This window comes from Gadus morhua, chromosome 5 (genome assembly GCF_902167405.1).
Source record: "Gadus morhua chromosome 5, gadMor3.0, whole genome shotgun sequence".
NCBI lineage: Eukaryota > Metazoa > Chordata > Actinopteri > Gadiformes > Gadidae > Gadus > Gadus morhua.
In genome coordinates, this window is record NC_044052.1 from 21401049 (window position 1) to 21428565 (window position 27517).

The 27517-nt window shown below is 47.6% G+C and overlaps 1 protein-coding gene across 3 annotated transcripts; it reads right to left on the minus strand.

Moving 5' to 3' along the window:
* Positions 1–25900, minus strand: esr2b (estrogen receptor 2b). 3 transcript variants are annotated; one of them, XM_030355843.1, is made up of 11 exons: positions 14802–14885; positions 12435–12753; positions 11803–12326; positions 11195–11373; positions 9916–10032; positions 8996–9391; positions 6670–6808; positions 3153–3286; positions 2192–2375; positions 720–1064; positions 1–338 (listed from the first exon to the last, which is right to left on the minus strand). In XM_030355843.1, exons 3-11 carry the CDS (start codon positions 12228–12230, stop codon positions 242–244), a joined length of 2019 nt encoding a protein of 672 aa, XP_030211703.1. In that variant the 5' UTR covers positions 12231–12326; positions 12435–12753; positions 14802–14885; the 3' UTR covers positions 1–241. The 3 variants fall into 3 exon arrangements, with proteins under 3 accessions (XP_030211703.1, XP_030211702.1, XP_030211700.1); XM_030355842.1 differs by lacking the exons at positions 12435–12753; positions 14802–14885 and adding an exon at positions 25626–25900; XM_030355840.1 differs by lacking the exon at positions 12435–12753 and having other exon boundaries at positions 14802–14940.
* Positions 25901–27517: the final 1617 nt, after the last annotated feature.

Genomic DNA, 27517 nt, shown 5'->3' on the forward strand with positions numbered 1-27517 from the left:
TGACCTATAGTTTCAAAGTTAATACCGTTTATACCGGTAATACCGGTGTTGACACGAGCGTATTACTCGGTGTGAAGATGTCCACACCGCGGCAACCCTAGTTACAAGACAACTGCTCCACCTCCTGAGCTAAGCCGACCCCACCAAAAGTTCCGCAATGGGTCAGTCCAAGTCTCTTCATTCCTAGCTTACGTCGGTGCCATTCTCCCCCTGGAACGGGTCTTGCCCCTGGACCCGGTCCTCAGATAGTGTCCATGGCCTGGGCCCCACCCAGACTGTAGTCAGGCTCCGCCCCCAGGGGAGGCTCCGCCCCCGGCCACTGCATCCCATGGATGAACCTGGAACAACCACAGTCATGTGATCAGTCACTTGAATAACACTTCCTCAGTCGTTTAGCAGATGCCTTAACCCAAAACAGCTTACAGTAAATTCTGTTTTAAGATACATGTCATTAAGGAGCAGGTAGGGATTAGATAGTAAAACATCAATGAAGATTCACTTAGTACTTAGTCCCCATGCTAAGTGCTGAATCCCCATACTCTGTGCTAAGGGCTAGGACCCCATGCTAAGACCTTAGTCCCCATGCTAAATGCTAAATCCCGATGCTAAGTGCTAAGAGCTTATTCCCCATGCTAAGCGCTAAGGGCTAGGTTCTTAGTCCCAGTGCTAAGTGCCAATTCCCCATGCTAATTGCAGAGTCTGTTTCCCTGGGAACTCACCCATCTCCCTCCATAGCGGGGCAGGCTCCCAGGGGCTCTGGTGGTGGAGGTCCCTGGGGGGGTTGGTCCAGGAGCTGGGACCCCAGGGACAGGGCCTGGTCCTGGGTGTGACTGAGGAGGGTGCTCTGCTCGGGGCTGGTGCTCATGGCGGAATCCCCCGAGCCCTGCTGGTCCGGCCCAGTGGGCTGGTGGGAGGAGGCGTCAGAGGTGGAGGACGGGGAGGTCATGGGATCGCCGCTGGAGGTGGAGGTGGAGGTGTTGGCGTCCAGCATCTCCAGGAGAAGGTCGTAGACGAACACCACGTTCTTCCTCTTCATGGTGGATAGGTGGTCCATGCCTTTGTTGCTACGGAGACACGAGACCACGGCCGACCGCTTGAGGTCAGGGCACAAGAAACTTCTCAAACTTCCTCAACCATTTCCACCAGAAATCTTCTTCAAGCATCCATTTTCCAAATCTAACTTAACCTGTCATCTTACTTAACCTTTCATCTAACTTCACCTTTCATCTAACTTAACCTCTCATCTAACTTCACCTTTCATCTAACTTAAACCTTCATCTAACTTCAACTTTCATCTAACTTCACTTTTCTTCTGACTTAACCTTTCATCTTACTTTTCTTTAGAGAAGATAAATGAAAAAATATCGAAAGTCTTCTCCAAGCCCCTCTGGATGAAAGCTTTCCTCCTCACGACTCAACAGAACGGTTCAAGGACGTGACGTAGCGGATGGTGTACCTGACGTAGCGGATGGTGTACCTGACATAGCGATGAGTGTCCTAGCGGTTGGTCTACCTTCCTAGCGGTTGGTGTACCTGACGTAGCGATGAGTGTCCTAGCGGTTGGTCTACCTTCTTAGCGGTTGATGTACCCGACGTAGCGGTAGTTTGTACCTGACGTGGCGATGAGTGTACCTGACGTAACGATGAGTGTCCTAGCGGTTGGTGTACCTGACGTGGCGATGAGTGTACCTGACATAGCGATGAGTGTCCTAGCGGTTGGTCTACCTTCTTAGCGGTTGGTGTACCTGACGTAGCGGTTGTTTGTACCCGACGTAGCGATGAGTGCCCTAGCGGTTGGTCTACTTTCCTAGCGGTTGGTGTACCTGACGTAGCGATGAGTGTCCTAGCGGTTGGTCTACCTTCTTAGCGGTTGGTGTACCTGACGTAGCGGTTGTTTGTACCCGACGTAGCGATGAGTGTCCTAGCGGTTGGTCTACCTTCCTAGCGGTTGGTGTACCTGACGTAGCGATGAGTGTCGTAGCGGTTGGTCTACCTTCCTAGCGGTTGATGTACCCGACGTAGCGGTAGTTTGTACCTGACGTGGCGATGAGTGTACCTGACGTAACGATGAGTGTCCTAGTGGTTGGTGTACCTGACGTGGCGATGAGTGTACCTGACGTAGCGATGAGTGTCCTAGCGGTTGGTCTACCTCCCTAGCGGTTGGTGTACCCGACGTAGCGGTCGTTTGTACCTGACGTGGCGTATGTGAGACAGCAGCATGGTGAGGTGTCCCAGACGCAGGGTCTGCTCCTGGGTGGAGAGGCCCAGCTTGGAGATGGCCCAGACCAGCGCGTCGATCACCAGGTCCAGCAGCCGTAGCAGCCGGCCGCGGCTCTCAACCTCCTCCACCGTCTCCGGGACGCTGGTGCACATGTCTGGAGGAGGCAGAGGGTCCACGCGTCCGTTCAGAGGTCGGTTTCGGACAGGAGTACCACACTTCATTAAAGGGCACGTATTATACTACCCGGTGTAGCCTGATAAGCCATTACAAGCGGTAATGGCTTGATTAGCCGTTACAAGCCGTTTTGAAAAAATCGGTCTCTTCTGACATCACAAGTGGGCTTGTCCACCTAGATGTGTGCTGTCTTCCAGCCTACCCAGTGGACTGTGGCAAACGTTGCTCATCTATCCGTCACACATCTAGGTGGACACGCCCAATTGTGATGTCAGAAGAGGCAGATTCTCAAAACGGCTTGTGACGGCTAATCACCGAGTTAAACAGAGTTCGGTCACCAGGGGCCACGGGCAAAGCAGCTCTTAGCGACCCGTGTTTGATTTCCCCGTGCTACACCAAATTTGCATTTAGGGCATTTAGCAGACGCTTTTATCCATAAGCGACTTACGGTTGTGAACGCCGTCGGTGTGTGAATGTGCGCATTAACCGTTGTCGGTTAATGCGCACATTCGCACACCGAGGGCGGGCTACAGCCGGCTCGTCAGGAGCAGTCAGGGTGAGAGCGTCTTACTCAAGGACATCTCGACGCTCAGCTAGGAGGAGCCGGGGATCGAAATGAGCAACCTTCCGGTTACCAGCCAACCCGCCCTACCTCCTGAGCTAAGCCGACCCCCTACACTAGAGGGCGGTGTGGAGCGGGTCCACGGTCGCCCCCCCCCCCTTCGCCACCCCCCCCCCCCCCCCCCTCCATACTCACTGGAGTTGAGGAGGATCATGGCCTTCAGACACACGTACTCCTCCCTCTGCAGATTGAGCTCCCTGAAGCGGGACGTGGCCGACAGCAGCATGTCAAAGATCTCCATGATGCCCTCCACGCAGCTCCCCTCCTCCCTGGGGGGGAGACGGAGAGAGAGAGGGGGGGGGGGGCAGAGAGAGGGGGGGAGAAGGGGGGGGGGGGGGGCAGAGAGAGGGGGGGGAGACAGACAGACAGAGAGAGGGGGGAGACAGAGAGAAAGGGGGGGAGACAGAGAGAGAGAGAGAGAGAGAGAGAGAGAGAGAGAGAGAGAGAGAGAGAGAGAGAGAGAGAGAGAGAGGGGGAGACGACAGCGAGAGAGGGAGGAGACAGAAGGAGAGAGGGGCGGAGATAGAGAGAGAGGGGGGGGGACAGAGAGAGAAAGAGAGAGAGAGAGAGAGAGAGTGGGAGACAGAGAGAGAGAGGGAGAGAGAGAGAGAGAGTGGGAGACAGAGAGAGAGAGGGGAGGAGACAGAGAGAGAGAGGGGGGGAGACAGACAGAGAGAGGGGGGAGACAGAGAGGGGGGAGAAGGAGAGAGGGGCGGAGATAGAGAGAGAGGGACAGATATAGAGGGGGGAGGAGACAGAGAGAGGGGAGAAAGAGAGAGGGGAAGGGAGACAGACAAGGGGAGGGAAAGAGAGAGAGAGAGCGGGGGAGACAGTAAGAGCAGGAGAGACAGAGAGAGAGATATGGAGACATTAAGTTAAAGCGAAAACGACACCTTCCTACCATAATACTGTAGATATGAGATGTCCGGGCGGGGCCACTAACAGATAAAGCCTCCAATCTGTGTGGACGGATCATCTCTACAGGGTTAGCGGTGTGTGCGATGTTGGTAGTAGGCACGTAGCCGCAGCGCAGTGACGCCACTGTTATGAAAACACAGCAAGGTTAAGCTTAGCGGCTAACCGCAGCTAAGCTACGCCGCCGGCGATGGTTACCCATGGTGGTGGAAAAACCTACCAACCAGGAGCCCACTGCCGCTCGATCTCGTTCTGCCATTAACTCTCTCTCTCTTGTACTGCTGAATACTCTTTGTATATCCCACACACACACATATAAACGCATACACACACACACACACACACACACACACACACACACACACACACACACACACACACACCCTTAGAAACACACACGCTCTTACAAACACACACACGCTCTTACACACACGCTCTTACACAGACACACACGCGTGCGCACACACACACACAAACACACACACGCACGCACGCACGTACGCGAGGACATTGACATTTCCACCAAACGTACAAAACCTTTGCAGTGAGTGGGTTCACAGTGAGGTCCACCGGCTCTGACGGGGACAGTGGCGGGCTCCATCTGGCTCGCTGAGTGCTCTGCTGGGGCCCCAATTTCAGCAGAACACTGAACTCTGAGTGTACAACCCCACTTCCTCCGTAATACCCGTGGAATATTAGTGTAGGACTGGACAAAATGTGTTTGGTTCATCCCATGATGCATAGCGGTTCACATTTGTCATCGGATTTGTTCGTTGGAGATTGTGGGCACAAATGGTTTGTTTATGCCGATGACCCGTCAGGGGAGACATGGAATACTTGTCGGCTTCTTAACGCGACCGATAGATGTAATGCCCATACATTCTGATTGTATGATAAGTTGTTTTCGGACAAGTAAGCAAAGCTAGAGTCTCTTGAGTTTTCAGACCAAGGTAAGCAAAGCCAGAAAACAGCCCAACCAGGCTCATTCAATCTGGCCCCCTAATCATCCCCCTGTATAATTTGCTGATTCATTAATTCCCTCACTCTCCCCCTCTCAAGCTGGTGTGTGGTGAGCGTTCTGGCGCCGATTGGCTGCCGTGCATCAACCAAGTGGGTGCTACACATTGGTAGTGGTTGGTGAGCTCCCCCCCCCCTTCACTGTAAACCATCTTTGAGTGTCTAGAAAAGCACTAAATAAATTCTTTCAATCAATTCGTTTCAGTCCAAGTTAGGCAAAGCCTCAAGTCACTCAATTCCAAAAAGACATCAACAGATTTTTATCCCCTAACTTCCTCTAGTTATTAAGTCTCTAAAGTACAGACATTGTTTGCTATCTTTTAATCTCCGGCTGGCATGTCTCTCTCTCTCTCGCTCTCTAAAGGATTAACATTAAGTCTCTGTGCCTGTCTGCAGAAGGCCTTGATTTAGAAGAGGTAGAGGAACGAGGAGGCAGTGAGATTCACAGCTTCTCACCGGCTGGCACCAGTCGTGTATCGAGTCTTTTTTATATTGGTATTCTACGTTAAATCGTTCATTTTTGTATGGTTTTCTGCGTTGTACTTGTTAGTCAGACAGGTCTGTCCAGCATCCTGAGCCTCAGGATGCTGGAGAGACACCCCCACCACCACCACCACCACACGTGATCAGCAGGTGCCAGAAACACTAATTAACAATTAAAAGATTCCCTACTCTCACCCAACAACACTTTTAGGTAAACACATCTAGTTATCTCGATTCTGTTCCATCTAGAGCCGTCCCTCGCGTTGCCTTTCAAGTTGAGCACGCGTGGGATTTTCCTACTTGTGCGTCGGAAACTCATTGTTGTTATTCTAGATCGTCGGCAGTCGTTTCAGTCCAACTGTTACTTTGACGGGTAAGAACGTCAGAAACTGCCAAGCAGGAAGTGCCGTGAACATTAAGTGCTATCAACAGCAAATCCTATGAACAGGAAGTGCTTTGGAAGAACTGAAAAAATGCGACATGAACCATGACGAACCGTAAAAGAAGGTAGGTTGGCGTTGGCACGGGATCGAAGGTCATGTTGGGACACATGAGCGATAAGGAAATCACCAAAACTCTGGCTGATCACCAGGGGTCTTAGGGCAAAACATCCCGGTAACAAACAGAGTAGCTTCAACAGCCCAGTAGCTTACAATAGAGTGCCTTTAACATCCCAGTAGCCTAAAGTAGAGTAGGTTTAATATCCCAGTAACTTACAGTAGCGTAGGTTTAATATCCCAGTAGCCTAAAGTAGAGTAGGTTTAATATCCCAGTAACTTACAGTAGCGTAGGTTTAATATCCCAGTAGCCTAAAGTAGAGTAGGTTTAATATCCCAGTAGCCTAAAGTAGAGTAGGTTTAATATCCCAGTAACCTAAAGTAGAGTAGGTTTAATATCCCAGTAACTTACAGTAGCGTAGGTTTAATATCCCAGTAACTTACAGTAGAGTAGTTAATATCCCAGTAACTTACAGTAGAGTAGTTAATATCCCAGTAACTTACAGTAGAGTAGGTTTAATATCCCAGTAACTTACAGTAGAGTAGGTTTAATATCCCCGTAGCCTAAAGTAGAGTTCATTGATTCCCAAACAGACGAGACTAATCAAACAAAGACACCTGATCCAAATGGCCGAGAGGTTCGAGCTCAGAGTCAGATCCTCAGGCACCACCCTGGAGGGGCGGGACTCCAACCGGAGACCTGTCACTCACCGAGCGGCGAGGCGGCGGCGGGGGCTGACCTGTTGAGCTTGAGGTCTGGCGAGAAGATGAGCTTCCCGGGGTGGTCCACGGACCTCCACATCAGGCCCAGCATCAGGACCTCCAGCCAGCAGCACTTCAGCAGCTGGATCTGATTGGCTAGACTCAGCTCCACAAACCCTGGACGCACACAGTTAACACACAGCACACAGTTAACACACAACACACAGTTAACACACAACACACAGTTAACACACAACACACAGTTAAATCACAACACGGTTAATACACATCACACGGTTAATACACAACACACACAGTTAATGCACAATACACAGTTAATACCCAACAAAGTTAATACACAACACACGGTTAACAAACGTCACACAGTAAATACACAACACACGGTTAATACACAACACAAAGTTAATACAAAACACACGGTTAATACAAAAGACACACGGTTAATACACAACACATAGTTATTACACAACACACAGTTAATAGACAACAAACGGTTAACACACAACACATTGTAAATACACAACACACGGTTAACACACAACACACGGTTAATACACAACACACACGGTTAATACACAACACACACAGTGAGGTAGATAGACAACACAGTTCATATACAACACACAGTTAATACACAACACACAGGGTTAATACACAAGACACACTTAATACACAACACACAGTTAATACACAACACACAGGGTTAATACACAAGACACACTTAATACACAACACATGGTTAATACACAACATACGGTGAGGTAGATCACAACCCAGTTAATATACAACGTGGCAGAAATACACAACTTACTAGTTTACTTCTTAGCTTTACTACTGTAGACTTTAGGCTTCAAAGTTAAAACAGACGATGAAATCGCCCCACTGTAACTTGTCAGCTCTCTCTCTCTCTCTCTCTCTCTCTCTCTCTCTCTCTCTCTCTCTCTCTCTCTCTCTCTCTCTCTCTCTCTCTCTCTCTCTCTCTCTGTCTCTCTCTCTCTCTCTGTGTGTTTGTCTCTCTCTCTTTCTCTCTCTCTCTCTCTGTGTGTTTGTCTCTCTCTGTGTTTGTCTCTCTCTCTGTGTTTGTCTCTCTCTCTCTCTCTCTCTCTCTGTGTTTTGTCTCTCTCTCTCTCTCTCTCTCTCTCTCTCTCTCTCTCTCTCTCTCTCTCTCTCTCTCTCTCTGTGTTTGTCTCTCTCTCTCTCTGTGTTTGTCTCTCTCTCTCTCTGTGTTTGTCTCTCTCTCTCTCTCTGTGTTTGTCTCTCTCTCTCTCTCTCTCTCTCTCTCTCTCTCTCTCTCTCTCTCTCTCTCTCTCTCTCTCTCTCTCTCTCTCTCTCTCTCTCTCTCTCTCTCTCTCTCTTTCTCGCTCTCTCTCTCTCTCTCTCATTTCCACCTCCACCTGTCTAGTGGAACACCAGGAGACTTTGTTCCCTAAACAGTTGGTCCCTTTATGGACTGCTCAAGCTAACAGGCACCATGCTGGGGCTTCACATTGGAGGAGGAGGAGAGGAGAGGAGATGGGAGGGAGGGGAGGAGATAGGAGAGTGTAGAGGAGTTTGGAGAGAGGAGAGGAGATGGGAGAGAGGAGAGGAGAAGAGAGGAGATGGGAGGGAGGAGAGGTGATAGGAGAGAGGATAGGAGATGTGAGAGGAGAGGAGATGGGAGGGGGGCAGGGAAGGAGAGGAGAGGGGAGGAGATAGGAGAGAGGAGAGGAGATGACAGGGGAGAGGAGAGAGCGAACAAGGCACACTTGGCAGACAAAAGGACAAAATAAAGATTAGTTGAATAAAGGACTAAAGCAGAGGGAGGAAGTGACATCAGGTATAAAAACACACTTTTATACTTCAACCTTCTTTGCTGCCGATTCAGACAAGTCCCGATTATTTTTAGAGACTTTATCACAATTAGTCTTAGACGCTCCAGGGCCATCAGATCCCTCTTTGTACTAAAGGCCCGGAAAGAAACCTCCTTCAAAAGAGGGAGCTTTTATTTTGTCAGCTTTAGCGGATTTATACTCTTATATTTCTATACACTGTTTGGGTTCGGAGTGTTCCTTTAGTTCAGAACTAGTGGGTCTCCCTGGAGACGGGAAATCATGCAAACACAACACCTGCCTTGCTCACACACACAATGTGTGTTAAGCCCCCATCTGCAGAGATTTCGGTAAGTGGCAGGAAGTACAGAAAAACAAGTTGGGTGAGGTCTGTGTTTTGAAGGTTTTCTCCAAAACCATCTTGTTGTAAGGCCACACACGCAACCTCCCAAATACACACAAACAACCTCCCACAAACACATGCCCAAACACACAACCTCTAACACCCGCACACACACACGCACACACCTCTCACCAGGTATCTTCTTGGCCCAGCTGATCATGAGCACCAGCTCCTTGTCGGCCAGGTGTGTGAGTGACATCATCATGCTGCTCTGGTTGAAGGGCTTCTTCAGGTCCTCCCTCAGGTAGATGTCCGGAGGCTCCGCCTCCATGATGCAGCTGATGAACTGCTCCGGGCTCATCGCGGGGGGGTCGCGGTGCTCCGCCTGGCCCAGGGGGGGCAGGAAGGACAGCAGGGGGCCCGTCAGGTGGAGCCCCCCCTGCTGGGCCCCCAGCCCCACTAGGGCCCCGCCCCGGCCGCCCCCCCCTCCCGCTCCCTCTGCTGCCGCCGCCGCCGCCGCCGCCGGGTCCACGCCCGCGGCGCGGCGCTGGCGTGCGCCGCGATAGCTGCAGCGCTCGCGCCTCACCCCTGGGGGAGATACAGGGAGACAGGGGGGAGGTGCTGAGGGAAGGCTCTGGTTCATGGGAGAGGGGAGAGGGGGGAGGGGGGAGGGGGGACTGAGGGCATCGGGGTTTGAACCCGGGACAAACACTTAGTTCAGTGACTAGCACGCTGTTTGAAATGTGTGTGTGTGTGTGTGTGTGTGTGTGTGTGTGTGTGTGTGTGTGTGTGTGTGTGTGTGTGTGTGTGTGTGTGTGTGTGTGTCAGATCCAAGTGAAGGGCTAGGATTAGGAAAAAAAGTAGGAGAGGAGAGGAGGAGAGAGGAGAAAAGGAGCCGATAGGAGAGAAGGAGAGGAGCAGGAGAGGAGGTGAGAGGAGAGAGGACAGGAGAGAGGAGAAAAGGAAACGAACCGAGAGAAGGAGAGGAGCAGAGCAGAGGAGAGAGGATTGGAGAGGAGAAAAGGAAACGAGGTGAGATCATAGGAGGTAGGAGTGGATCCGGACAGAGGGAACTTCTAGGACCAGAGGAAGGGAACCAGGAGGCATCCTACCACACTTCATCATGCCCACTTCGTAGCACTTCCGGAGGCGACAGGCCTGGCAGCTCTTCCGGCGGTTCTTGTCGATGGTGCACTGGTTGGTGGCCGGGCAGATGTAGTCGTTATGTCCTTGAGGAACCACACACCACCACCACCGTTAGACAGACCGACACACAGACATCAGACAGACAGACACACACACACACACCAACACCACCGTTAGACAGACCGACACACAGACATTAGATAGACAGACACACAAACACACACACCAACACCGTTAGACAGACCGACACACAGACATTAGACAGACAGACACACACACACACACCACCACCACCGTTAGACAGACAGACACACAGACATTAGACAGACAGACACACACCACCACCACCGTTAGACAGACCGACACACAGACATCAGACAGACAGACACACACACACACACACCAACACCGTTAGACAGACCGACACACAGACATCAGACAGACAGACACACACACACACACACCAACACCGTTAGACAGACCGACACACAGACATTAGACAGACAGACACACACACACACCACCACCACCGTTAGACAGACAGACACAAAGACATTAGACAGACCGACACACACACACACACACCAACACCGTTAGACAGACCGACACACAGACATCAGACAGACAGACACACACACACACACACACACCAACACCGTTAGACAGACCAACACACAGACATTGGACAGACAGACACACACACACACACACACCACCACCGTTAGACAGACCGACACACAGACATTAGACACACAGACACACACACACACACCAACACCATTAGACAGACAGACAAACAGACATCAGACAGACAGACACACACACTATTCCCCGTTAGACAAGCACACACACATACACTCTCAATCTGTCCGTTAGACAGACAGACACACACACTCTGACCCATTAGACAGACACACTCATAATCTGACCGTTAGACAGATAGATGGACAAACTCTTAATATGCCCCATGAATCAGACGGACAGACAGTGATTGCACGAATGAATGACTGAATGCCCAGACACACACAAGACCTCCAGAAGTTTTAAGACCTCCAGAAGTCTTGAGGACCTCCAGAAGTCTTGAGGACCTCCAGAAGTCTTGAAGACCTCCAGAAGTCTTGAGGACCTCCAGAAGTCTTGAAGACCTCCAGAAGTCTTGAGGACCTCCAGAAGTCTTGAGGACCTCCAGAAGTCTTGAAGACCTCCAGGGTTCTTCCAGGCCAGGGTGGGTGGCCGATGCGGTACCTTGGATGCTCCGCTTGAAGAAGGCCTTGCAGCCCTCACAGCTCCACACCCCGTAGTGGTACCCGGACGCGTAGTCCTGGCACACCGCGCAGAAGTGCATGTCAGCGCGCCCCCCGGACCCGCCCAGCGGCCTCTCCTCCTGCCGCTTCCCCGCCATCTTATTGGACGACAGCAGCGATCTGAGGGGATGGAGATAGAGGTAGGAAAAAATCAGTCCCGATTTTTTTTTGTCAATGGTGAAATCTCGATTATTTCAACAATTATTTTTGGAGTTTGAAAACATGAAGCAATATTCGGCATTTCTCTCCAAAAAACACATTGTAACTGAGAACTTTGAATTTCCACCTTAAAAAAATACACAAAATTGTCAAATAGAAAACGTTCAAATCTAAAGTAATGTCCAGATATGTATCCAGCTGTTACCATACTTAAAAAAATGTAAAGTAAAAAAAAAAGATTTCAACTCTATTATATTAGTTTGGTGATCGTTTGACGCCACATAAAAACATAATGGCGGTCAAAATTTGATTGATCGCCCAGCCCTATATACAGAAGCCAACACCTCCGCCCATTAGGGTGGCCCGCAGCGGGGGGGGGGGGGGGTCTACCTGTTGGAGCCCAGCCCCAGGGGCTTGGCCTCCACCCAGGGCCCCCCAAGCTGGCCCTCGGCGGGGGGCTCCCCGTACATCGGCGGGGGCTGGGGCGCGCCGTGCAGCGCCAGCGACGTCATCTCCTGGTGGGGGGTCTGCGTCGGCCAGAAGAGGGAGGGGCTGAGGGGCGGGCCGGAGCCGGAGCCCGGCTCTCCCATTGGCTGCCGCTCGTAGGCCATGAGGGAGGAGCCGTAGAAGGTGAGGGGTCCGTGGGGGGGAGGGGCATAGTCCTGGCTGCAGTCCGCGTACGGCGAGGGGATGCAGACGGTGTGAGGGCCCAGGCCCCCCGGGGGCCCGTAGAGGGGGGCCCCGACGCACTCCGAGGTCCTGGGGGAGCCCACCTCCTGGAGGTGGAGCAGGGTGGGGGGGCCGCATGAGGAGGACATCTTGGTGGGTGGGGGGGGTGGGGGGGGGGGGGCCGAAGAGGACGATGGTGGCAGTTAGGACCAGGGCTCTACCACATTACTGACAGGGGGCACGTCCTGTGGAGGGGAAAGAGGGCTTTTTTTTTAAAGGTTTAAACATTTTAAAAGATTAAAATAATTTAGTTAACGAAAAACATCAAACTCAAAAAATTAGCATTGACATACTTTTGGCGACCGATTTGGATTTGAGACCTCCAGTGACTTAGACACATGCCGACAAAACGAACAAACGGGAGGAATCGAATGAACGCTTTTTTCTGTTCCTCCCTCCCTCAATCGATAAAAAAAATGTAGCAGGACCAGGAGGGCAAGCTGTCACGCTGGTATTCCCGGCTCACACACAGCACCTTATACACCAGCGGCTTCCCTTTTCCCGCGGATCCCGTCGGAACGTCCGTCAGGGCGATGAGATTGACGTTTCCCTTTCGGACATTCAGCGGATGCTTCCGCTTATCTCTACCAATCGGTGTGTACTCCCTTCGCCCTGAAACATTTCAAGCTGGTATCAAACACGATGAAAAAAGAAATGGAATCTACAGCCAACGCATCGCTGGTGTATCCGACTGCTGCTTGCGGTAGATAATCAGCAGACGCAACAAGCCGCGAAGGTCCTTAGATCCGCCGCCCCCCCGTCCGTAGGGTCTGGCCGGGCCCGGGTTGAGAGTCCCGGAGGCGAGGAGGTGGGGGAGGAGGGGGGCGGTTCTGTTGTGGTTTCCTCAAGGCCTTTCGGCGCGGCAGCAACAAGGCAGATAGCGCTGCGATGCTTGAGGCCTGGAGTAGCGTCGAATGGGCGGCGGCGGCGCGCGCGTGGTCTGTCTGCCAGCGCGGATCCAGGTCACCCTAACCTCAACAATCACCCTCCATTTGAGTCTCAAACTCTGGAAGGAAGCGTGGTGCCATTTCCCGCCTGTCAGAGTCTCCTCGGGAGGAAGCGACAGCTCCACAAACGTCCATCGCTTCCTCCACAGAGTCCTGATGTTATTATATGCAGGTGATATGTGTGTATTCAACGAGGCATCTGGTGGTCTTTACACTTTGTTTGTGAGTTTGTGTTTTACCAAGCGAGAGACCCCCCCAGAGCCTTCATGACAAACCCTTCCTCAACATCTTACGACCGCAAGGACTTGTTGTAGCGTACATCAATAACCAATTAATCAATCAATATAAACCATGTTGGTAGGAATATTTTATTAATATATATTACATTAATTAATGTGTATATTCTTTGGTGTTTATCATTTCTCTGATATATTGCAATACTCGGTAATAGGATAAGCACACTGGACTCTGATAGTTCTCTCCCCCTCCCCCCCCTCTCTCTCTCGCTCCCTCCCCCCCCCTCCCTCATTCCCCCCCTTCCTCCCTCATTCTCTCCCCCGCCCTCCCTCATTCTCTCCCCCTCCCTTCCTCTCTCTCCCCCCCTCCCTCCCTCCCACCCTCTCCCTCTCTCTCTCCCCTCGTCTCTCCCACATTTCCCCCCCTCCCTCCCTCATTCTACTTCCCTCCCTCCCTCCCTGACACACTAGGTCCAAAGATACAACACTCAATCTGTGTAAAGGGCGAACTAAATCAAACAAACTACTCTGCCTGTCCCAAAGTGCCGGCCAACAGGAATGTCCCAGTGCACACAACAAATCGGCGGACGTCTTCCGAGCGCACAAAGAGATAATAAATTGATGGAATTTGTTGTGTGTTTTAGAGAGAGCAGGAGAGAGAGAGAGCAGGAGAGAGAGAGCAGACGAAGAGAAGGAGTAAGAGTAGGGAGAACGAAAGAAAGGGAGGTAATAGAAGGAGAGGGAGAGAGATTGCATAACCCTCTTTTTCTCCGGCTAATTAATCATCATCAGAAGCAACAAAAAGACAGCCTCTCTGGTCCGTCCCCCCCCCCTCCAGAAACCACGCCCCCAAAACAGGCTGCAAAGGGACCCACTTGAAGTCGCTGTGTAACCCACTACGCAGCGACTTCAACCTCTCCACAGGCTCCAAGAGATTTAAGATGAGCTGTCCAGTTCTGAGCGATCCAAACACATTGATGTGGACATGTGTACACTGTGTACATCAACACTACTTCTTCTTTAAAGGGGAATGGAACCGACCACCTCTGACGGGTAGTTGAGCCCTTTTGAATGGTTGTAAAGCTTCTGTGTTGACCAAAGTACATTGTTGGAAACAGGAAGCAATCCAGGCTAAACCAAAACAACCCCGACCCGAACCAGGTCAAGCCAAACCAGGCTTAACCAAACCAGGCCAGGCCAAGCCAAACCAGGCCAAGCCAAACCGGGGTTAACCAAACGAGGCCAAGCCTAACCCGGATTAATCCAAGCAGGCTAAGCAACAAGCCGTTAGGGGACAAATCAAGCCTACCCAAGCCTTCATAAAACGATGTTCCAAAACCAAACCAGCTATGAGCACTTGCAGCCAGCCAGCCTGAATACGCACCAGTTATTAAAACGACCAAACGATAAAACCCACCCGTGATAACGTAGCTCTGTAAACACATGAGCCGAACCAGAAGTGAGGCGGAACACTTACAGTCAGAAGTGGCCATCTGGAACAGAGAGGGAGACAGAACCTAGCGAGAGACAGCCCGACAGAGAGACAGATCCCAGCCTACTGCGGCGGGCGGCTTTGCTCTGGGGAGATGGGCCGCGCCACAGGTTGAGCTTTGGACGAGCTGCGTGGTGGTCAGAGGAGGTCTGGCGTCTCGCCACAACACACCAAACAGCAGGTCAGAGGTCGCTGTCTCACCAAACTTCTATCGCTATTATTCCAATATATGACTTCATCGTTCTCGTGTAATCATTACAAGATATTAACTATTGTTGTCGCAGTGAAATATAAATAAATATATATATACATACACACAAATGTATGTTTGTGTGCGTTTACATACAGTATATGTATACACACATATATCTATAACCGGAGTTAACCCCAGTAGAATAAGGGGTCATGGGTCGCGGGCAGAGTTCCAGAGGCAGCAGGCAGAGCATGTGGGCGACCAGTGACTGAGTCGTTGGATAAAACATCTTCAGCCAAAGATGAAGTTGATGTGTGATCCATTGACACACAGATAACACTGTTGATGTACTCAAAGAGAGAAATTCTAGAACACTGATACTAGATCACAGAGAACTAGAATCGAAACAACTAGAACACAGGGAAACGAAAATACAAAGATCTAGAACACAGAGAACCAGAACACAGAGATCTAGTACACGGAGAACTAGAACACATACATAATACAACACATAACTAGAAAACAGAGATTCTAGAACTTTCTAGAACTAGAGATCACCAAGAACACAGATTCTAGAACACTAGTGGAGGGGGTGGCGGTGTTGTAGGAGGAGGTGGTGGTGGTAGTGGTGGAGGAGGTGGAGGTGGCAGTGGTGTTGGAGGGTGGTAATGGTGTATGATGGGGGTAGTTGTTGGCGGAGGGTATTGCTGAGGAGGTGATGGTGTTGGAGGAGGAGGTACTGGGCTGTATGCTGTGAGACGCAGACGTGTGGCCGCATATCCCCCGTCCCACTGAAGCTAAACTTTATGTTTAATGTTGGCTAAATGATCCTATTCGAAAGGAGGTTTGATTTTTGGTCTTCAACGTAACTTATTTCCCTGGAGAAGACGCTACCTGATTGACTGCAGCCGGCAAACAGCTGAGCGTGCCGCAAACAAGCAATTGTGGAGAATGCCGAAACCGATGACAAGGGACAAAGCGGATGAAGCTGTTTTCACAGAAGACATGGCCTCTACAATGAGAGACATCATTCGTGAAGAGCTGACGGCAGCCTTGGCCAAAAGTTTACTGCCAGTGAACAAATGTTTGGAGGAGCTGAAAAGTCAACTGACCACATGCACTGGTAAAGTCGCCGAGCTGGAGAGTGCTGCGGTGGGAACTGATGTCAGACTGTCTGAACTTGAACGTGAACAACCGAAGACTGCGAAGGAGAATGATTATCTGAGGATGAAGGTTGAGCAGCTTGAAAGTCAAGGCAGAAAATTCAACATACGAATTCTTGACCTGCCGAATGGACTGGAGGCTCGAAACCCTACAGCCTACATAACAAAGCTGCTCCGCGATTTGTTTGGAGAGGAGATTGTTGGAACCGGCCCGCTGATCAGCGTTGCTCATCGCACTGGCCCCGCAAGGAAGGATTCGAGGTGCATGATCGCAAGACTGTACAGTCTTGACATCAAAATGAAGATAACGAAGAAGGCAGCTGAGTGTCGTTCCTTCACCTACAATGGGAATAAAATCCGCATCCACTCTGATGTCAGCGCTGAGACCCTGAAACTCAGATCGACTTTCAAAGAAGTGAGATCAGAGCTTTTCAAACGCAAAATAAGATGTGGTTTCATTCAGCCTACGGCAATATTGATTCTGACCTACAGAGAGGAAACACACATACTGCTAAGGATGCACAGGTTTTTTTCGATAACTACATTGCCGATGATGAGGATGAGAACGGAGAAGAGTAGGAAGAGGAGGAAGGTGAAACTGGGTTGGATTGAGCTAGGATGCGTCTAAATCAGGTACTGTTCAAATCAAACTGCTACAGAATTCGGAGAACTCAATATGCCTAATGAAAAAGCATAATCGTTTAACATTGGACTAAGAAGTAGGAGATGCTGCTTTTTTTTGTTTTGCTTTTGTATTATTTCTTATTTTTATTTTTATTATATTCTTTCTACTATTTTTGTATAGGCTAACAGTTTCGTTCTATACACAATGTAGTGCCTATAAATGCCTCACAAGATGAGTAGTGCCTATGAATGCAGCCCACAATATGAGCTAATAAATATTTATTTTATTTACTTAACTAAGCCGAAAGGAAAGTCTAAACCATTAAATTATCTTTGTATAGCCTGTAATAGCCTAGTACATATTTTTTATTTTGTTTTTTTATACTTCGGCCATAGGCTATTATTGGCTCTATTAGATTTTGAAGACAACTCAAGGAGCCAAAACAGTCTCTAGTGTCTGCTAATATTAAGTGGGTTTGGGGGGATGGGGATATTGAGTTACAGTATGTATGACATTTTATTTGTATGTGTATGGTTGTATGTGAGTCGATGTGAATGTGTGTGTTATGTGTTTATATGTTATGTGTTTAATGGTTCACAAACTAAAGGGAAGAAGTTGAATGCTATAAACAAAGATTATTACGATTGCAATTAATCTACCAAGTAAAGGGTTTGAATTGGCTCACATTAATATCTGCAGCCTGAGGAATAAAATAATAGAAGTTGCTGAATTATTATCTCCAGGTATTCATCTATTGGCAGTATCAGAAACCCACCTGGATGAAACATTTAATGATGAGGCACTGGGTATTCAGGGTTACAACATTTTTAGGAGGGACAGAAATGGAAATGGAGGGGGGGTAGCAGTTTATGTACAGAATCATATTCCAGTGAAAATGAGACCTGATCTAATGGCTGCAGATATTGAGGTGATTTGGTTGCAAATTAATTTACCTCATATAAAACCTCTGCTTATAGGATGTGTATATAGACCGCCAAGTGCAAATGTGGATTATCTGAATCAAATGTGTTTAATGTTAGATCAAGCATGTGATCTGGGTCATGAAACTTACTTATTAGGAGATATCAATATTGACTGGAACTCGTCCAACTGTCTACTTAAGGAGAAGTTACAATCAACTGCGAGAACATGCGATTTGATTCAGATGGATAGACCAACGAGAGTTTGTAAGAGATGGTAGTTAAGGTGAAACATGCATTGATCATATTTTTAACTCTAGTTATTTATGTTCTAAACCATTATCCATACCAGTGGGGTGAACTGATCATAATTTAGTAGTGACTGTAAGAAAAGCAAAGGTTTCAAAATCAGGACCAAAAATAGACTACAGTAGATTAATGAAAACATTTAATGAAGAAACATTTATAGAGGATGTTAAAAATACTGTATATGCTGGAAGCAGGTACTGAATAAGGACAATCCAGATGATGCACTTGAAGTCATTAATACACTATTTTTAAGAGTTAATTGACAAACATGCCCCAATAAGGAAGCGTACGGTAAGGAATTTAAGATCCCCCTGGTTGGACACTGAATTGAGAGATTTGATGAGATTAAGAGATGAAGCTAAAAAATCAGCGATCTTATCAAGTTTTGAGTCTGACTGTCAAATTTATAGAAAGTTACGGAATTATGTTACAGCTCTAAACAATAAGAAAAAACAATCATTTCATAAGAACAAAATAAATAATGCGGAAAATGACAAAAAGAAAATGTGGAATGTAGTAAATGACATGATGGGCAGAAAGCCTAAATCCTGTCCTTTTTATCTCGAAGTGGATTGAAAATGTATAACTAAGCAAGCAGATATAGCAAATTATTTCAATGATTATTTTTATTCTGAGATCAACTGTTTAAGGAACAATATGCAACATACAAGTAGGAATCCATCAACCACAATAATAAAAATAACTTCATGGAAAACAAGAAGTGTAAATTTTCGCTAGCAAAAGTAACAGTTAATGAAGTTGAGTGTCTGCTAAATAAATGCAAAAATAGACCACCAGGGGTTGATAATTTAGGCGTTAAAGTCCTAAGCTTGGTTCCCAACCACATCGTTGTCCCCGTTTGTCATATTATTAATCTGAGTATAGAGAAATGCACTTGTCCTCAGGCTTGGAAGATAGCTAAAAGCATTCCACTTACAAAAAATGCAGCTACACCATTTTCTGGTACAAATAGCCATCCTATAAGCTTGCTACCATCCTTAGGAAAAAGAATGGAGAGAATTATCTTTCAACAAGTACAGCGTTACTTTGATGCAAATGGTTTAAATACAGAATGTCAGCATGCCTACAGGCCGCGTCATTCTACATGCACGGCCTTGACACAGATGACAGATGATTGGCAATGTGAGATTGATAATGGAAGACTGATGGGGATTGTTTAACTTGATTTCAGTGCAGCTTTTGATTTGATAAATCATTTTTTGTTACTAGATAAACTTAAGCAATATGGATTCACTGGTACTGCATTAAATTGGATGCAGAGTTACCTAAGTAACAGAAAGCAAACAGGTTTTTTAATGGTAGTTTTTCAGATTTCAGTCATGTCAATTGTGGAGTCCCCCAGAGAAGCTGTTTAGGTTCCTTATTATTTTCAATTTTTATAAATGACCTTCCTTTACTTTTGCAAAAGTCTCTAATCTCAATGTATGCTGATGACTCGACCATATATGTAGTAGGATTAAATACGGTTGAAATAAATACGATTTTAGATAATGAATTACATTTAGTAATAAGATGGATAGAGGCCAAAAAACTATCAACTGTCATCTGAACCAAAATTGAATTTAAGTATGAAGAAACATTTCCGTCGCACAAGTAAAAGAGACTAAACTTTTAGGGACTACTCTCAACCATACTTTATCCTGGTCCAGCCATGTTTATAATATCGTAAGCAAAATGGGAAGGGCAGTCTCTGTTACAAGAAGAGTTTCTAAGGGTCTTCCACCAGATGTCATTAGACAAGTCTTAAATGCTCTAGCTCTGTCACAACTTGATTATTGTTTTGTTATTTGTTCTGGTGCCTCAATGAAGGACTTGAAGAAATTAGAAGTTGTTCAAAATAAAGTAGCACGTTATTGCATTAAATTGTTCCTACAGAACTAATGTAAAAGACATGCATGATAGTCTGAGATGGCTGACTGTTAGTCAAAGGTCAACTTATTGTCTGGTAAATTTCATCAGAAACATAAAAGAAACACAGACTCCAAATGTATTATATAAAGGGTTATTAATTCTCTGTCCTCAACATGAACATCAAACAAGACATGCTATAGAAGGAAGGTTTAACTTTCCCATAGTGAAGTCATTGGTTATAATGAAAACTGTTTTGTACAGAGCTGTGGTAGGATGGAACTCTCTGCCATGTTATATCAGATGCTTCACTACAAAAGAAGGATTTAAAATGAGGGTAAAACAGTATCTGCCAATATTTCATGAACTTAACTGATCTGTGTTTAACTATGATAGAATAACAGCAGTGGTGGTTGTGTTGTGTTTTTGGTACTATTAGTACATTTATGTACACAAATGAACAGTCATTGTAATGTGTATGTTTTTAACACTTTTCTCCCTCTTCATTATGCAATTCATAATACTGTAAACTTGTAATTTTGTATGTGTGTGTGTCCGTGTGTATGTGTGTGTGTCCGTGTGTGTGTGTGTGTGTGTGTGTGTGTGTGTGTGTGTGTGTGTGTGTGTGTGTGTGTGTGTGTGTGTGTGTGTGTGTGTGTGTGTGTGCGTGTATGTGCACTGTGTTTGTGTGGGTGTGTGTGTGTTCAGAAGTTCTTCTGAATTTTTGCAAGTGAACTATTGTCTATGTATGTGTGTATCTGTAGTGTTGTTGTGTATGATGTTGTGTGTTTTTGGGTGTGAAGGACCCCAGGAAGGATAGCCATGCTGTTGAGGCAAGTGCTAATGGGGATCCATAATAAAGTAAAGTAAAAGGAGGTGGAGTAAGAGCTGGAGGAGGTGGTGGTCTTGGAGGAAGTGGTGGTATGGTGAGGAGGAGGTGGTGGTTGGTGTTGGAGTAGGAGGTGTTGGAGGTTGTGGTGGCTGGTAGAGCGGGTCTGGTTTGACAGCGCGGTTGAAAGCCGCCTGTGCTTAGCGGTGTGAGGGGGAGAGGCAGGGGAGACAGGCTGATTATGGCGGGAGAGTTGGGGGTAATTTCACCTGTCAGGACGGCTGGGTGGGAGACGGGGGGAGACAGGAATTTTACCGCGGTAACCGTGGCCCATATTAACTTTGCTACCTCAGCCCGCCTCTCAAAAGTTTGAGCAAGTGTGTAACGTTTCGTATTCATCAAATATTTTATGGCGTGATTGAGTAAGATCGATATATAAATATATATATATATATTTAAGTTTAGAGTCTAGAGAAAAAAGTATTACATTTCTAACCAATCATTTTTCGAAAACTTCTCCTTACTTTTCATGATTGTCCTAAAGCTTTTACCCGTCTGATTCCTTCCTTTGCCGAGCCCTGTGAATGGCCTTGTGTTTGAATGGCGCTGTTTAAATAAAGATCCACAGCGGTTATATCTCAGGGCGGCCCGGAGCCCAACCCGGTGAGCGGTGATAAATGACATTCTGCAGATAATCAGGAGTAACAGCTGGTCCATCACAAGCTCCACAAGGTCTACTGTACAGAACCCAGGAGACCACAGACAGCTGAGGACAGACAGACGGGTCACTACAGGGAGACCACAGACAGCTGAGGACAGACAGACGGGTCACTCCGATGAGATCAGAGACAGCTGAAGACTGACAGGTCACTACAGGGAGACCACAGACAGCTGGGGACAGACAGACGGGTCACTCCGATGAGATCAGAGACAGCTGAAGACTGACAGGTCACTACAGGGAGACCACAGACAGCTGGGGACAGACGGATCAATCCCATGAGATAAGAGACAGCTAAGGACAGACAGGTCTCTCCCAGGAGACCAGCTGAGGACAGACAGGTCACTCCCATGAGACCAGAGACAGCAGAGGTCAGACAGACAGGCAGGGTGGGCGAGATGGAGCGAGAGCTGGTCAGAGAGATACGGGGGGAACGTGGAAGAGGTGATGAATAAACGGAGAGAGACATTGATGGGAGATAGGGCAAAAGAGAATGAGAAGACTTTGAGAGATCGAGCGAGGGGGTGAGTGAGAGAGAGAGCGAGAGAGAGAGAAAGAGTGAAGACACAAGCAATGTCGCATTGTGTGAAAATCCAGAAAGTCGAGGAAGTCTCTAACACAATGAAGACATGCTTCTGGGTAATGAAGTCTCTTGTGTGACATTTGCCGAGTGAAGACAGGCAGGAAACACCTTGTAGGATGACCACCTCTCGGCTGCAGAGCCTTTGGAAAGGTCCTGAATGCTCAGGGCAGCGGTTGCCATAACAACGCAGCCTTCAGCTGCCCCCTAGCCCCCATTTCTCCCCTCTTTTCAGATCGGGTCATAGCCCAATAACATTGAAATACCACTTAAAAAAATTGATAGTAATGAGGTCTTCTGAGTGCCTAATGATCCTGCTATCTATGTCATTGATTTGTGGCTTGCTTTCTTACTTGTTTCCATTTTTTACTTTAATTTATTATTTTTTCAATCCAATTTTACTATGTCACAATTATTCATTATGTTCCTCTGTTGATATGACACACATAATAGTCTGTTATTATTAGTAGCATTATTATTATGGACGCTGGGACACAGGTGTGTGTGCGTGTGTGTGAGAACAACACTTTGTCACACCCAGTTTTTTTCACACCCACATGCACACACACACTGTATACGGTGTGCGTGTGTATACGGTGTGTGTGTGTGTGTGTGTGTGTGTGTGTGTGTGTGTGTGTGTGTGTGTGTGTGTGTGTGTGTGTGTGTGTGTGTGTGTGTGTGTTTGTACAAAATGATGTGGCTGTGAGATGAACTGGGGGTGACAAAGTGTTGGTCTCATTAGTTTGTGACAAAGAGGAGGAAGAGGAGGAGGAAGAGGAGGAGGAGGAGGAGGAGGAGGAGGGGGAGGAAGAGGAACAGGAGGAGCTTTCCTCATCATGGGTTTTGTATGCTTTGTTATATACTGACACACACACACACACACACACACACACACACACACACACACACACACACACACACACACACACACACACACACACACACACACACACACACACACACACACACACACACACACACACACACACACACGCGCGCACACACACACACACACACACACACACACCACTGGATGCAAAAGAAAGTGTTTTTCACCACTGAATCTTTTGTGATATGCCAAACCTAATCTCCATGGCGACAGAAGGGCCACACCTACACCATCCTACCTGTATTCACTTTTTTTTAGATCTGCTTTCTGGCTACTTAACGTCAAAGCATGCGCCGCTGAATAGCTCCAGGTCCTATACATGTAGTGATCACAAGCATACGTTTCCCTGAACATCAACGCATATTTCTAAGTACAAGGTAACAGGTAGCTTTTAGCCCCAGCTCTGATTATACACCTTTATAACACTTAGGGAATGAAGGGTGAATCTACCCTGTTTGAGGCGAGAACCTTGTGAATGAGTGAGTCAGTCTTCTACAGGGAGTTCATCAGGGGGGGAGGGTCTTTAGTAATGACCAGCGACTGAATTCAGAGGTCCTGTCCGTTGTCTCTTTAAATAGTAACAATACTGAGTACCGCATGAATAGTTAAAATACTGATAGGATAAATAGTAAATATACCGACAGTATAAACATTAAAATACAGAGAGGTTAAATAGTTACAATACCGAGCATAAATATAAAAATACTGAGTATAAATAGTAAATATACTGATAGTATAACAGTAAAATACAGAGAGGTTAAATAGTTACAATACAGAGTATAAATATAAAAATACTGAGAGTTGAAAGAGTATAAATATTAAAATACATAGAATATTAATTTTACAATACTGAGATTATAAAGAGTAACAATACTTAGAGCATAGATAGTTGTAACACTGAGTATAAATATTAACAATACTGAGAGTATAAAAAGTTACAAAACGTAGAGAATATTCTCAGCATTGGGGGGCCCAGCAGGATTGTGGGTAATAGCAGCCAGGTATGGCGTAGGACAGGAGGGTAAACTGAGGACGGTAACCTTGACGATGGAATGCACCAGAAGGAAAGGGATGCGCTGGTTTGGTTCCCCACAGATATTTATATTAACAACCACTTCCCTGAGAACCCCCCCACACACACACACACATACATACACACACACAGGCACACACACACGCGCACACACAGTGTGTGTGCACACACACACAGTGCGAATACACACACACAAACATACACACACACACACACACACACAAACACAGTGCACATACACACACACACACACACACACACACACACACACACATACACAGATACACACACAAAGTGCATGTACACACACACACACACACACACATTGCACGTACACACATACACAGATACACACACAAAGTGCATGTACACACACACACACACACACACATTGCACGTACACACATAAACACACACAGTGCTTTTAATTTGCACACACAATAAGTCCACGTAAATGGCCAGCATGGAGAGACACACACACACACACACACACACACACACACACACACACACACACACACACACACACACACACACACACACACACACACACACACACACACAAAAACACACAAACACACACACACACATACACACACAACCTCCCTCCCTCACAAACAGACACACACATGCAGCCCCCCACACACAGACCCCCTGGGGAGTTATCTGAAGGGGTGCTGGCACACAGAGATCCAGATATACAAGGCTGAGTCCTTCCACCACAGAAAAATTCATCCACTCAGCCCCCAATTACACCCACTAAACTCACTAAACTAACTCAATGCACTCCCTCACTAACCAGCTATCTAAACTAACTCTAAACAGTCACTAGCTAAACCAACAATCTAAACTAACAATCTCATCAAAATCTACACACTAACTCACTAAACCAACAATCTAAACTAACAATCTCAACAAAATCAACACTCACTCACGAAACAAAAAATCGAAACTTACTCAGTGCACTCACTCACTAACCCAACAATCTAAACTTACTCCAAACACAAACTAACTCAATACACTCACTCACTAAAACAACAAGCTAAACTTACTCAATACACTCACTCACTAAACGAACTCGGAACCATCCCAATAAATACTAACTCATTAACTCACTAAACTCAGAACATTGAACACACTAGGAGTTCAACTTTGTGCCAAATCAATCCCAAATGTAGTGGTGCTGTGCTGGATGCACGGGTACACTGGGTATGGCAACACACAACAAGAACACACAGTAGCCTACGTGTGTTCACTCTCTAACGCCTCAGGTTTCAAGACGTGCGCCGAAGTTGTTTGGACGCTAAACACCACCACGAAGGTGGATCACAACACACCGCCTGTGAACTAACTCAAAGCAGTTAGATATTTTTATTGGGTGCATGCAGTACTGGGAGGCGACGACACGATGAACTAGAGATAAACTAGAGACTGCATATAATTCTAGCGTTAATATATGTGAACATTAATGAAGAAATGCTGAATTTATTTCCCCTGAAATAGGTTGACCACTGACGCGCAGTTTAGACAAATTGCTAAGTTAAATATATGCACCACGTTGTGAATCCTTACTTGACTTCACATGTTATTTACACACTTAACAACTACATCTTTTGAATAAGACGATTGTCAAACTTGACGCGTTTAAACTCAGTTCTCGAAACGCTCAGTCAGGACCAACCTGTCTCGCCTGGTGAACGCAGTCATCGGTTCGGGTGACACTGGAGAGCCGCTCCGGTTAGATGAGAAGAAACCTGATCCGAACCTGATCCAAACCTTGTGCGTCTCCGTTGAGAACCGAACCAGACTGAGAGGCTCCGGAGTGAGACGAACAGGGACGCGGAACAGCGACGCGCAAAAGTGAAAGTATGACCACACACACACACACACACACACACACACACACACACACACACACACACACACACACACACACACACACACACACACACACACACACACACACAAGCAGGGAAAGCACGTCAAACTATCCCAAACGCCCCCCTCACGCTCAAGTGCGTCCAGTCGCCTTCCCCTGTAGAGGGCAGGGGTCAGAGAGGTCAGCGGGGTGTTTGTGCGGGGGGGCTAGCCTACATCACTGACCACGCCCTCAACACCAACGTGTGTGAGGGCGTTTGGGAAATCATGAGTGGAATAATTAACTACTTTGGCACTTTGAATTCCGATCAAAAGTGCTACCATTCAACTTATTCGATGTGTTCGACGTGTGAGTCGTGGAAAGAGCCGTGGAGTTTTTCTTTTTAGTGATGATGTCATCCTGAGTGCACGTGTGGAGCGGTCCGGGTTCCCCGTTGCGATGAGTTCTGAGGTCGTGAAGCGGCTCAGGTCGCTTTATTCAGCGCTACAATAAGAGCATGACAGTCATAATGAACCCACAGCCACGCTGCGCTCTCTCTCTCTCCTATTCTCTCTCTCTCTCTCTCTCTCTCTCTCTCTCTCTCTCTCTCTCTCTCTCTCTCTCTCTCTCTCTCTCTCTCTCTCTCTCTCTCTCTCTCTCTCTCTCATACTCTCACTCTATCTCTCCCTCTTTCGCTCCTACTCTCTGCCATACTTTCTCCCGCTCTCTCTCCTACTCTCTCCCCTACTCTCTGTCTCTCTCTCTCCTACTCTCTCAGAGACACGCACACAATTGGGCAAATGGTCTCATTTTGTCTCTGTGTGTTCCTCGCCCCGGGGCTTCGTGTTTCCGCCAGCAGGTTAAATCATCCCCGTGCAGAGTCTCCGTCTTCCTCATCACCCGCGAGCGCCGTCTGCCGCCGCGGTGCGCTGAGCTGTAACGAGCGCAGCGCGGCGCGCCTTTTTCCTCCGCCCGCCGTCTATTAGCGCGGTAATAGAAGACGCATTCAGCCGAGCGGGATGTCGGAGCCCTCGCGACGCCAGGTCAGGCGGGCCCTAATGGGACATCAGCTCCAATCAGAGCAGCGGGGCGAGCAGATGACAGAGCAGGTAAGATGAGTTGAAACACGTCCCTCGTTCTGCTCTCGCCATTCTTGCTCACGTTATTTCAGTTTTTTCCTTTTTGTGTCTGTCTGTCTGTCTGTGTGTGTCCGTCTGTTTCCTCTGTCTTATTAACAGTAGACCAAGATCCACAGGCCATAGATTCATTTGTGTGTGTGTGTGTGTGTGTGTGTGTGTGTGTGTGTGCGTGTGTGCGTGTGTGCGTGTGTGTGTGTGTGTGTGTGTGTGTGTGTGTGTGTGTGTGTGTGTGTGTGTGTGTGTGTGTGTGTGTGTGTGTGTGTGTGTGTGTGTGCACCCACGTTCCAAACATTGGCACCTGATTGACTATATCATCGTGAGGCGTAGCGACATCAGAGATGTTCTTCTAACCCGGCCATGAGAGGTGCAGAATGCTGGACAGATCATCGCATGATAATGACCAAGGTCCTCATGAAAGTGCGTCCCCCGATGCGGAAACGTGGATCCAGTAGGAGGCGCTTAGACTGTGCCCGTCTGGAAGACACCATGACTAGGAACGAGTTCCGTCGCTCCCTGGCAGAGAAACTAGGGGAGCTGGAACTTCTCTTGAGTGGTGAAAATGCCACAGAACAACAG

Coding starts and splice junctions, on each gene's coding strand:
- esr2b (XM_030355842.1), bottom strand. CDS start 12,230: ATGTCCTCCTCATGCGGCCCCCCCACCCTGCTCCACCTCCAGGAGGTG. Junction 6,809..8,995: donor CTGGGCCAAGAAGATACCTG/GTGAGAGGTGTG, acceptor GTGTGCGTCCAG/GGTTTGTGGAGCTGAGTCTA. Junction 2,376..3,152: donor CATGATCCTCCTCAACTCCA/GTGAGTATGGAG, acceptor TGCCTCCTCCAG/ACATGTGCACCAGCGTCCCG.